Genomic DNA, 12,707 nt, shown 5'->3' on the forward strand with positions numbered 1-12,707 from the left:
TCTCCATGGACTTTAGTGTCCCAGAACTTTTTGGAGTTTGTGTTGCAGGAAGCAGATTTCTGTTTGAAAAAGCTAGCCTTGGCATTTCTAACTGCCTGTGAATATTGGTTTCTAACTTCCCTGAAAAGTTGCATATCACGGGGGCTGTCCGATGCTAATGCAGAACGCCACAGGATGTTTTTGTGTTGGTTAAGGGCAGTCAGGTCTGGAGAGAACCAAGGGCTATATCTGTTCCTGGTTCTAAATTTCTTGAATGGGGCATTCTTATTTAAGATGGTGAGGAAGGCATTTTAAAAAAAATAACCAGGCATCCTCTACTGACGGGATGAGGTCAATATCCTTCCAGGATACCCGGGCCAGGTCAATTAGAAAGGCCTGCTCGCTGAAGTGTTTCAGGGAGCGTTTCACAGTGATGAGTGTATGTCGTTTGACCGCTGACCCATTACGGATGCAGGCAATGAGGCAGTGATCGCTGAGATCTTGGTTGAAAACAGCAGAGGTGTATTTAGAGGGCAAGTTGGTTAGGATGATATCTATGAGGGTGACGTGTTTACGGCTTTGGGGTTGTACCTAGTAGGTTCGTTCATAATTTGTGTGAGATTGAGGGCATCAAACTTAGATTGTAGGATGGCTGGGGTGTTAAGCATGTCCCAGTTGAGGTCACCTAGCAGCATGAACTCTGAAGATAGATGGGGGGCAATCGTTTCACATATGGTGTCCAGAGCACAGCTGGGACCAGAGGGTGGTCTATAGCAGGTGGCAATGGTGAGAGACTTGTTTTTAGAGAGGTGGATTTTTAAAAGTACAAGTTCAAACGAGTCCTATATCGACATAACCTGAAAGGCCGCTCAGCAAGTAAGAAGCCACTGCTCCAAAACCGCCATAAAAAGCCAGACTACGGTTTGCAACTGCACATGGGGACAAATATCGTACTTTTTGGAGAAAAGTCCTCTGGTCTGATTAAACAAAAGTAGAACCGTTTGGCCATAATGACCATTGGTTTGTTTGGAGGAAAAATGGGGATGCTTGCAAGCCGAAGAACACCATCCAAACCGTGAAGCACAGGGGTGGCAGCATCATGTTGTGGGGGTGCTTTGCTGCAGGAGGGACTGATGCACTTTACAAAATAGATGGCATCATGAGGCAGGAAAAATGTGGATATATTGAAGCAACATCAAGACATCAGTCAGGAAGTTAAAGCTTGGTCGCAAATGGGTCTTCCAAATGGACAATCACCCCAAGCATACCTCCAAAGTTGTGGCAAAATGGCTTAAGGACAGCAAAGTCAAGGTATTGGAGTGGCCGTCACAAAGCCCTGACCTCAATCTCATAGAAAATGTGTGGGCAGAACTGAAATAAGTGTGTGCGAGCAAGGAGGCCTACAAACCTGACTCAGTTACACCAGCTCTGTCAGGAGGAATGGGTCATAATTCACCCAACTTATTGTGGGAAGCTTGTAGAGGGCGACCCGAAACGTTTGACCCAAGTTAAACAATTTAAAGGCAATGCTACCAAATACTAATTGAGTGTATGCATGTAACCTTCTGACCCACTGGGAATGTGATGAAAGAAATAAAAGCGGAAATAAATCTCTATTATTCTGACGTTTCACATTCTTAAAATAAAGTGGTGATCCTAACTGATCACAGTAATTTTATACTAGGATTAAATGTCAGGAATTGTGAAAAACTGAGTTTAAATGTATTTAGCTAAGGTGTATGTAAACTTCCGACTTCAACAGTACGTAAATAAGGTATTTGTTTATTTTGAATACATTTGCAAAAATGTCAAAATCCGTTTTCACTTTGTGATTACGGAGTACTGTGTGCAGATTGCTGATGCTTTTTCATTTTTTTTAATGGGTCTGAATACTTTCCGAAGACACTGTAATCCTACTCATTATAATCTAAAAAAGGCAAAACTGATCCTAGATCAGCACTCCTGCTCTTTCTGAACACGGCCCAGGAATGTGCTTTCCAAGACAAACAATCAACAGTCATCTGGACATGGTTCCCCTTAGAGGAACTCCTTCTCAGCCCATAAGTGATCCAAACGTAAATGCTGCACTAAACGAGACCTGCACGCACACATGCATACGTACAAAGAAACACACAGAAACACACCTGTCCGGCAAAGATTCCGCACACACCGATGATGCACAGGATATTGAAGACGGCTGAGCCAACGATTGTCCCCACCCCCACGTCACCGTGGGTGATGAAGACACCTGCACAGAGGGAGGGAGCCAACAGCAATCAGCCCTGACAACAGCCATCTGGGAGAGTGTGTGTGTAGCATCTGTGTGTGTAGGTGTGTATTTTTATATTTGGATATATTGGTGTGTGTGTGTTGGTTAAACTCTGGTGAACAGACACACATAGTCTGTCAGAAGACTGTGGGATGCGATGATTAACAAGTCACTTTTTTCTGGTACGCAGGTTTTTATAGACACTGATCATTTGGACAAATCACAGTTTCCCACGAGTTGACATCTTTCACATTTCAGAAGGGAGGGGGGACATTTGGTTCATGCTTTGTCTGAAAGTTTACGTTTTGGGGAGGAGGGGGGGGGGTGTAGACTTCTCTAGTATGGTTAGTATTTTATCCCATACATCTCTCCCCAGAACATAATCCAGCATCTGACGCAATTACACAAGATTTTACTTCTGGGTATCGGAGATTGTGTCGATGTGAGTGTGCCGATGTGTGTGTGTGTGGGTGTGTGTCATATCTTACCAATGACTGAGGCAAACAGCTCTGGAGCAGAACTCCCAGCTGCCATAAAAGTGGCTCCGGCAACATCCTCACTTAGGTCTAGTTTCTGACGGACAGAAAGAGACGAGGAGACCAGAGTGCTTATTCAAGGTGAGCTTCCAAAAAGCTTTGCATTTAAATGTGGCACTTCATGCATCTTCACACCCAAATCAATCATAGAATAGAGAAGTACTTCATTAGGAATATTTCATTCAGTTCTCAAAGAATATTGATTAGTAAAAGTATTACTCGAGAAGTAAAGTGCCAACCTAGCTACTAAGTTAGCAGAAAACATCCCCGTATTAAGTACATAGGCCTAATCTCTGACCACTTTCACCAGATTGTGTTCCTAACAAGGGTGGGGGAAAACTGTCCCTCACCTCACAGATCTTCTCCAGCGATGTCACAAAGTAGTCATCACAGATTATAGCCAGGGCCAGGAACATATAGAGGGCCTGCGGAGAGACGGGAGAGAAGTCAGGGTGAGTGTACGAGCATACGTGTGAAACATTAACTCAGCAGAAATTGGCTGATCTGATAGGAAACTTGGAAGATCAAGGAAGGAAGGAAGGATGAACCTAGAGAGCACTATCGACCAATCCCAAAATGGACCCCTAGCACATAGCTGCTAGGTATGACGTAGATCTGGGAGGATTATAAACATCTAGGATTACATACATAAGGTAATAAATGTGGGGGAAGATGGAACTACTACCACCAGGTAGAATGATACCCATCTGATCGTCTGATCTGGGATTGATACAATCACTTTGAAAATTGTTTGTATAGGTCATTGCTTAGACATTAACTGCAGTGCAATATCCCCCTAGCCTGGTCCCAGATCTACCCGTGATGTATAGACAACTCCTATGATCATTTTCATGCCAAATAACCATAGCAGTTGGCAAGACAGCACAAAGAGATGTGAGCAGGCAATTGTTCCTTAGCATTGTGGGAGTGAGAAAAAAAAAAAAAAATCTATTTCAGTACAGCTGACGTGATAGATATATAAATTATAGATCAAGACTGACATCACTGGGCTCCAGAGGGTGCTGTGCTCCAACCCAGCCACAGGGGGCACTGTAGGACCAGCGAATAATTGGCTCCAAATGTACCATTAGTCCTCTCATCTTAGCGTCATAGCATTACATTAAATGAATCAAGATTCTTAACTTCACACCTATTACATGTGAGATATATTTTATTTATTTATACAGCTAAGTCGATTAAGAACACATTCATATTTACAATGAAGACCTGTAAAATTGAGGAATGGTTCCTAGACCAGGACTGAACCCAGCGGGACAGAACCCCTAGACCAGGGCTGAAGCCAGCGGGACAGAACCCCTAGACCAGGGCTGAAGCCAGCGGGACAGAACCCCTAGACCAGGACTGAACCCAGCGGGACAGAACCCCTAGACCAGGGCTGAACCCAGCGGGACAGAACCCCTAGACCAGGGCTGAAGCCAGCGGGACAGAACCCCTAGACCAGGGCTGAAGCCAGCGGGACAGAACCCCTAGACCAGGACTGAAGCCAGCGGGACAGAACCCCTAGACCAGGGCTGAAGCCAGCGGGACAGAACCCCTAGACCAGGGCTGAAGCCAGCGGGACAGAACCCCTAGACCAGGGCTGAAGCCAGCGGGACAGAACCCCTAGACCAGGGCTGAAGCCAGCGGGACAGAACCCCTAGACCAGGGCTGAAGCCAGCGGGACAGAACCCCTAGACCAGGGCTGAAGCCAGCGGGACAGAACCCCTAGACCAGGGCTGAAGCCAGCGGGACAGAACCCCTAGACCAGGGCTGAAGCCAGCGGGACAGAACCCCTAGACCAGGGCTGAACCCAGCGGGACAGAACCCCTAGACCAGGGCTGAAGCCAGCGGGACAGAACCCCTAGACCAGGGCTGAACCCAGCGGGACAGAACCCCTAGACCAGGGCTGAACCCAGCGGGACAGAACCCCTAGACCAGGACTGAACCCAGCGGGACAGAACCCCTAGACCAGGACTGAACCCAGCGGGACAGAACCCCTAGACCAGGGCTGAAGCCAGCGGGACAGAACCCCTAGACCAGGGCTGAAGCCAGCGGGACAGAACCCCTAGACCAGGACTGAACCCAGCGGGACAGAACCCCTAGACCAGGACTGAACCCAGCGGGACAGAACCCTAGACCAGGGCTTGACCACTTAAATATTTTCAATTTTCAGGATAACAAAATACAAGATATAAAACATACTTAATGTGAAGATATTGAATTAAGCCATCAGTGCCCCCGCAAATATTTGTGGTGAAAACTTCAGTCATCATTGTAAGACCACGGTCTAGGTGGAGTCATTCCCATATTACTTACACCTTTCATACTGGGGGCAATCAAGAAGTCAACTAGGGCTAAGGACGAGAGGTTGATTTTGGACTGGACCAGTGATGAAAGCGTCATAATTAGTAATGGATGCATTCAAAGAGCTGCCTTACCGCCACTATGTGCAGCAGGACGGCCCCACTCTTGCGCTCGTTGTTGGTGAAAAGGTCTTCAGGGAACTCCTTGATCGCTGAGGAGAGAAAACATCACCACATGTCAGTAATGTTACTGATGTGCCAGATGTCCCCACTCCAAGGATGAGGTCACCTTGTGACGTGGTGGCAGCACTGACCATGAGGTTTGTAAGACTGAAAATGTTCCAGTCAACTCCGAGACACGACTTCATTTCTGTGGTGACGTGATTGACAAAGATGTTTGTAAAGACACAATGCGTGTACAATACATGTCAACTCCAAAACACGACTTCATTTCTGTTTGCATGTCACCAATTGACCCATCCTCATCGCCTAAAATAATGACAATGAGGTAATTCTCATAGGGCATGAATTGGTTTGTGTGTTCAGTAGGGAGAAACAGTTTAGAAACAGAGATATACTACCTGAACTTGTCCAATATGAAACCCTTGTTTTCCATTGCAAACATTTCAAAGAGCTTTCTTTACAGTGTGCTCTACTGAACACAGCCCTGATAGAGTGCAAGGAAGCTAGGTGGCGACACAGACAAGGCTCATTCACCACCTCTAAACCTGGCCAGAAGCCCATGAAAAAAAAAAATATCACCAGATGCCCTTTAAACCTGGCTAGAACACAGGTTGACCCCTGACTCTACTGACCCATGTACTGCCCAAAAACGTGGTCACTCTGCTGAGCATCTGGTCACAGCAGTGAGCAACAGACTGGCCCTCCATGGGACCCAGCTAGTGTCTCGAGTAGGAATGATGTGTCCACCAGAGATCAGACATACACCCACCTGCATGTACCTTCTCTTCCCATTACTTCCATCATGTAGAATAATGGCACAGGCAATCAGGATACCTGACCATGAAGTTATATGATCCTAGGTTGTCCAAAATCCACCATAGGCTACATGTAGATCAGCTCTCCTGCATTTGCACATGGCTTGATACAATAGTCTGTGTTTAACAGCTTTTAACACAAACGAAACAATCATGCATTACCGTTGAAATAGCCAGCAGAAGTAATAAGCACAGTTTCATACAGAGTATGCACCAATAACCTACATTTGATCTTCTGCAGCATATCGACTCATGAAATGGCAGTGATCAACTGAGACGCTATACCAGTGCACCTGTCCCACACCTAGTGCAATACACCGTCTATATACACATTAGATGGCGCTCGTGACTGATTCACTAACCCAAGTGTTAAATCCTCCTTGGCAACACTGCCTTGGCCCAACTTTTCCAAGGGATATCATGTGATATTACAGTAGCCTATAACATCCCTTCCCCCAGTAGACGTGCAGGTAGGGACGAGGAAAGAGTTTTTAAATGTCAGATCGCGGATTCCCGTTGGTCGCTGTCCACGGTGCTTAATCTCCGCTAGCAGCATGAATTGTTTATATTAGCGCAGTGTCGGTCCTTTGCCACGTGACAAAGTCCCCACACAGAAATGTCTGAGAGTCCTCCCAAGGTCGGATGCTGCATGTCACAACAGATAGTCAACAAAGGCAATATGTGAAATTCAGTGCGGAAAAATATTACACCATTGACTAGATTTTGCCCATTGTATTTATGAAGGCAGTCAATGTGCAGAAAGCTTCGTGTGGGCTACTGTTCTGGAGATCACAGGTGCAATACATTAAAACGACAGCTGCGCACGAGGAGGCATTATGTAACATAACAATAATAGCCCAATTCGGGAAATACCATAGGCAGCATTAACTTGACTCATTTGGCAATGACGACTACAAAGCTTAGAGGAATCAAATAGAGCTGCCATCCAAGTAAATAACATACGTTTCCCCTAGAGTGGCTTTAACCCGCTCTCTGTACAGTCCACGTTTGCCCGTCACGTCTTCCAATACCGACTGGGGTGTTCTGTGCGTCAATCAATAATAGAATTGCTCTAGCAGCCATCACCATCTCTCCCTCTTTGTAGTTAATGGAACAATCCCTTGGTGCCACGATACAATCAGGTCTGGCTGTGCGCGTGGTATAAATAGGTACGATAGCAAAAACGTACTTAGAGGACGCGACCGGGAGCTAGCGCACAGTTGGGCGGACGGAGGGGGTCGCCTCTCGCTCACCGCGTTGTAAACAGTGAACCGGACACCGTCTGCTCGTGTCCTTTCCTGCGGAGGTCAGTCCGGACACGAACATGCTTCAACAGCCCTTTGCCACACGGGGACAGGCGGGGAGTTCGCTAGGCTACAGCAGACAGGAAGGGGAGCAGCCCTTAGGGGGGAGCGTGCTGCTTGATTAAATGACGCGTCTCAAACCTGGCCCAAGAATAGCATCATATAGACTAGCTAGATTAATACCGTCACATAGGCCAGGGTTATTTATATGCTCGCTTTCTGCCAAATGTCTCGCTATTAATTGGAAGAACGTCATCATGCATCGATATATAGTTTCTCCGCCAGTGTTGATGTTTAAACATTGGCAATCTGCGGTTTCTACATCCATTTTCAGACTTTTAAAACGAATATATACCCTTTGATTGTTGAATAATAAAACTTGTTTTACTTATGTTTACAAACGTAATTGTAAACAAACACTGTATAGCATTATAGCATGGTTAAAACTATCATTTTGATATAATGGATGGTCAGTCCTTGCCTCCATAGCTCTGTCCATGAGTTTGAGAGGGGTTACATTTATCCAGCCCCATCCTTCAGCTGTTTACTAAATCAGAGGTGGGGTTGCCGATTTATTGTTCGAAATGCAGATTCACCCTTTAAAAAGGCGGCACACAAGTGGGATCCAGAGGTGACGGTATTTGCACTGACAACCCGCTGCTGCGTTCTGCACGTTGTTGCAGTTTGTCGGTGTGAAACAGTGTGAGGAAACCTTTTGGGGGATATCTTTTTGGAGTAGGATATGTATCATTCAGTTTCAACCTGAGTCAACTTTGAAATAATGTTCTTGTTGGATTTAAAGATCAACATTCCTGAACATGATGAGCACAAATTGAAACTCAGGCTCTCACCACCCTTCCTACCCATGCATAAGAGAGTTATATCTGTGTAGAGCAGCTAAATGTGTAAAATGGACACTCCACCACTTTGATATGAATGTCAAGTGGCACACCATAAATTAATGCATTGCCATAATGTAACTTCTAAATCCCATGCAGTGATACACCTTGGCCCCAGTATAGACAATCAAGTTGTACAACTGATGTACGATGCATTTGACACAATGGTTGTGATCCAACTGATATCTTTGTGATAAAACGGAGAGTTTCCACAAATACTGCATTCATTATTGTTTAGAAAAACTCTTGTACCAAATGTGTTGCACATCAGTTGTACAACTTGAGTGTGTACAGGACCCTAATCCACAAAGTCATACTAAAAGCATACCAATGTGCATCAATTTCAACTAGAATACCTTTAGTTATGACAAAACAATGTATAAAGTAGTAGGCTAAGATAAAGTCTGAGTGACATATTGCACACATGCAAAGTTAAAATAGTGTGGTGCCCTTACAGTGAGGGAAAAAAGTATTTGATCCCCTGCTGATTTTGTACGTTTGCCCACTGACAAAGAAATGATCAGTCTATAATTTTAATGGTAGGTTTATTTGAACAGTGAGAGACAGAATAAGAATAACAAAAAAATTCAGAAAACCGCATGTCAAAAATGTTATAAAATGATTTGCATTTTAATGAGGGAAATAAGTATTTGACCCCCTCTCAATCAGAAAGATGTCTGGCTCCCAGGTGTCTTTTATACAGGTAACGAGCTGAGATTAGGAGCACACTCTTAAAGGGAGTGCTCCTAACCACAGCTTGTTACCTGTATAAAAGACACATGTCCACAGAAGCAATCAATCAGATTCCAAACTCTCCACCATGGCCAAGACCAAAGAGCTCTCCAAGAATGTCAGGGACGAGATTGTAGACCTACACAAGGCTGGAATGGGCTACAAGACCATCGCCAAGCAGCTTGGTAAGAAGGTGGCAACATTTGGTGCGATTATTTGCAAATGGAAGAAACACAAAAGAACTGTCAACATCCCTCGGCCTGGGGCTCCATGCAAGATCTCACCTCGTGGGGTTGCAATGATCATGAGAACGATGAGGAATCAGCCCAGAACTACACGGGAGGATCTTGTCAATGATCTCAAGGCAGCTGGGACCATAGTCACCAAGAAAACAATTGGTAACACACTACGCCGTGAAGGACTGAAATCCTGCAGCGCCCGCAAGGTCCCCCTGCTCAAGAATACATATACATGCCCGTCTGAAGTTTGCCAATGAACATCTGAATGATTCAGAGGACAACTGGTGAAAGTGTTGTGGTCAGATGAGACCAAAACTGAGCTCTTTGGCATCAACTCAACTCGCCGTGTTTGGAGGAGGAGGAATGCTGCCTATGACCCCAAGAACACCATCTCTTCCGTCAAACATGGAGGTGGAAACATTATGCTTTGGGGGTGTTTTTCTGCTAAGGGGACAGGACAACTTCACATCATTTGACGGGGCCATGTACTGTCAAATCTTGGGTGAGAACCTCCTTCCCTCAGCCAGGGCATTGGAAATGGGTCGTGGATGGGTATTCCAGCATGACAATGACCCAAAACACACGGCCAAGGCAACAAAGGAGTGGCTCAAGAAGAAGCACATTAAGGTCCTGTAGTGGCCTAGCCAGTCTCCAGACCTTAATCCCATAGAAAATCTGTGGAGAGAGCTGAAGGTTCGAGTTGCCAAACGTCAGCCTCGAAACCTTAATGACTTGGAGAAGATCTGCAAAGAGGAGTGGGACAAAATCCCTCCTGAGATGTGTGCAAACCTGGTGGCCAACTACAAGAAACGTCTGACCTCTGTGATTGCCAACAAGGGTTTTGCCACCAAGTACTAAGTCATGTTTTGCAGAGGGGGTCAAATACTTATTTCCCTCATCAAAATGCAAATCATTTTATAACATTTTTGACATGTGTTTTTCTGGATTTTTTTGTTGTTATTCTGTCTCTCACTGTTCAAATAAACCTACCATTAAAATTATAGACTGATCATTTCTTTGTAAGTGGGCAAACGTACAATATCAGCAGGGGATCAAATACTTTTCCCCCCCACTGTAAATAATATGTTAACTTCTATCATATTAGTTTCTGTGCCAACGATAGTAGCAGTGAATGGTGTCAGAGCAGCTTTACGTCAGTGGAGCTGAGCCATCTGACTCAGCCAAAATACAATGTTAAAAAGGATTTTATTTCCACCGATTATGACCCTTTTAAATACCCAATTAGTATTGAAGTCAGTCTACAAAATGTGCATTCTATTGATAGTGTTTTCCACACGGCCGTTCGTGTAAACCGGCACTAATGTGTGGCATTAACAAGCTACGTTTTCTACCACGTAAATACATAGTGTGCTCAATGGACCTTGTGAAAAGGACAACAGCGGAATAACCTCGTCACATTGTTGTTGAATTTGTTTGGGATTGTTTCATTGGGAAGTCTAACTGGGAAGGCAGAGAGAAACGTCTATTAATAAATCACTGGATTTTCTGTTTGGACACCTGACGAGTGGCGGCTGCTTATGCAAGAAAATGCTGGCAACACTTTTGTTTATCCGTCTCCTCCACACCCACACACCACAACCCCAGGAGTAATCTAAGGCCACAGAGCTCTGTTGGAGGGTTTACCAGCACAAGCCTTTGCCCTGCTAGTGCGAACCACTGACAGACTGGTAGGTCAATGAGATTCTTATCCAATCATCTCACGCCGCATACCAGATCCTATAGGCCACAACTGTCTGGACATTCGGCCTGACAGTTGTAGTACATGGATATGGTCTGCCATCTCTACCAAGTTTAATGCATGCATTTCATGTTTTTATCCGGGTGCACATAGGGCTGTGGCGGTCACAAAATTGCATCAGCTGGTGATTGTCATGCAAATGACTGTCGGTCTCCCGGTAATTGACCGTTAATTAACAAACTCTTTTGGTATCTTCTGGCTTCCACACACAGCCTACAAGCCACTGATGCAGACCTTTGGAACGTCTACATTTTAAAATGTCTAATAAATCCATGTAATATAGCCTACACCTACACCATGACAGTGGGCTACACTAGTTCATTTAGCAGACAAGATATGTTTAGAATTCCGTTACATTATTTTATAGTATGAAGAATACAATTGAACAAAGCTGAATTAAATAGAAAGGATATTTTCTCTAAAGGATGAGGGAGAGCACACATGCAGCTATTCTGTGTTGAGCAGTTAACATAGAAATAGGTACTCCTAGATGCCTAATTTTGAGTTAATGTAACTTTAGTTGTTCTACAAACGTTGGGCTATATGTTTTGATTTTTAATACATTGTAAGGCTGCATGATGCGACTAATTATGCTTTTTTTTAAGTACTTCATTCACAAATTGACAATCAATGCCTTTAATTTCCCCGCGGCATCCCCTTTGTGTGGCCATAATGCACCCTAAAAAAAAAATACATGCCTTTTGCGACCAGTGGCCCGGAGTGCTGCGTTGTGCCCTTCTCCCAGAGTACTGCGCTCCGAAGCACCTCACACGGCTCTCCATCACGTGATTGGGTGTTTCTCACAGGCTACAAGCGAAGACCGATACATCCGGGACACAACTGCGTACATCCTTATCCAATTCCGAGGTGCATATTGAAGATCCCCCATAGCACAGAAATTGACCTATTCTAGTCTGTGTGAGAAATAAATATTCCAAACAGTCTGGGACAGTTGTGGGATGTGATAGATCCCAAATTAATTAATAGGCTATTTATTCACATAAGCACAGCAATGAGCACATGGCAGTAGGCTATAAGCAAATATTACATTACCGGGAAAACACCACTATCAAAAGTGACCTTAAATGCAATTATGCATGTAATGCTTTTACTATAAAAAGGTGCATTTTAATGGTGAAAATTATCTTTCCCAAAATTGAAACTCATGTGCTGCTTATGTATGCCAGTTAGGCTCTACACCCTTTGTAAAGTAGATGAATGTGCTTCATTTTAAGAAGTTATTTGGCCACTTTAGTTGTGATACAAACCTTATCAAAACATATAGGCCAGGCTACTACATGAGGTGTGCAACTAAGATTAAGAAAGTCAGTGATTGGCTAATAGTGATTGGCTAATAGTGTCACCCACCATCCTGTTGTGTTCGTTTCATGCTGATTAATTGTGTTCCCGGTCCAAAATGACCGCCCCATTATAGCTGATTATAAATCCATAACAATACATATATTATCACCTAATGTGTTAGATCTTTTTAATCAACTTAAGTTCTTGTGAACATTACTAGTTTGAACTTCTATTTGCCATTTATGGCCTGTAGGCCTCACAACTCGTATTTGAGTAAAAAAAAAAAAGAAAAAGCATACTGTATGGATTATTTTGACTATAACAAAGTGCTATTTATCAGACTACTTTGTGTCAAAAGTTTAACAAGGACTCTCTCCTCCTCACCAG

At 44.3% G+C, this 12,707-nt stretch overlaps 1 protein-coding gene across 4 annotated transcripts in view; it reads right to left on the reverse strand.

Moving 5' to 3' along the window:
* LOC115159523 (sodium/potassium/calcium exchanger 4) overlaps nucleotides 1-12,707 on the reverse strand; it is a 54,772-nt gene that overhangs the window by 26,811 nt on the left and 15,254 nt on the right. For 2 of the 4 annotated variants that reach the window (XM_029709364.1, XM_029709451.1), the window contains exons 3-6: nucleotides 5,223-5,299; nucleotides 3,135-3,209; nucleotides 2,737-2,821; nucleotides 2,124-2,227 (exon numbers count right to left, since the gene is read on the reverse strand). In XM_029709364.1, the coding sequence (XP_029565224.1) occupies nucleotides 2,124-2,227; nucleotides 2,737-2,821; nucleotides 3,135-3,209; nucleotides 5,223-5,299 (341 nt within the window). Of the gene's footprint in view, nucleotides 1-2,123; nucleotides 2,228-2,736; nucleotides 2,822-3,134; nucleotides 3,210-5,222; nucleotides 5,300-7,338; nucleotides 7,415-12,707 lie in introns of those variants that run through there. The other 2 variants (XM_029709532.1, XM_029709613.1) reach the window with 2 other exon arrangements.

The sequence above is a fragment of the Salmo trutta genome, chromosome 1 (assembly GCF_901001165.1).
Source record: "Salmo trutta chromosome 1, fSalTru1.1, whole genome shotgun sequence".
Lineage (NCBI taxonomy): Eukaryota > Metazoa > Chordata > Actinopteri > Salmoniformes > Salmonidae > Salmo > Salmo trutta.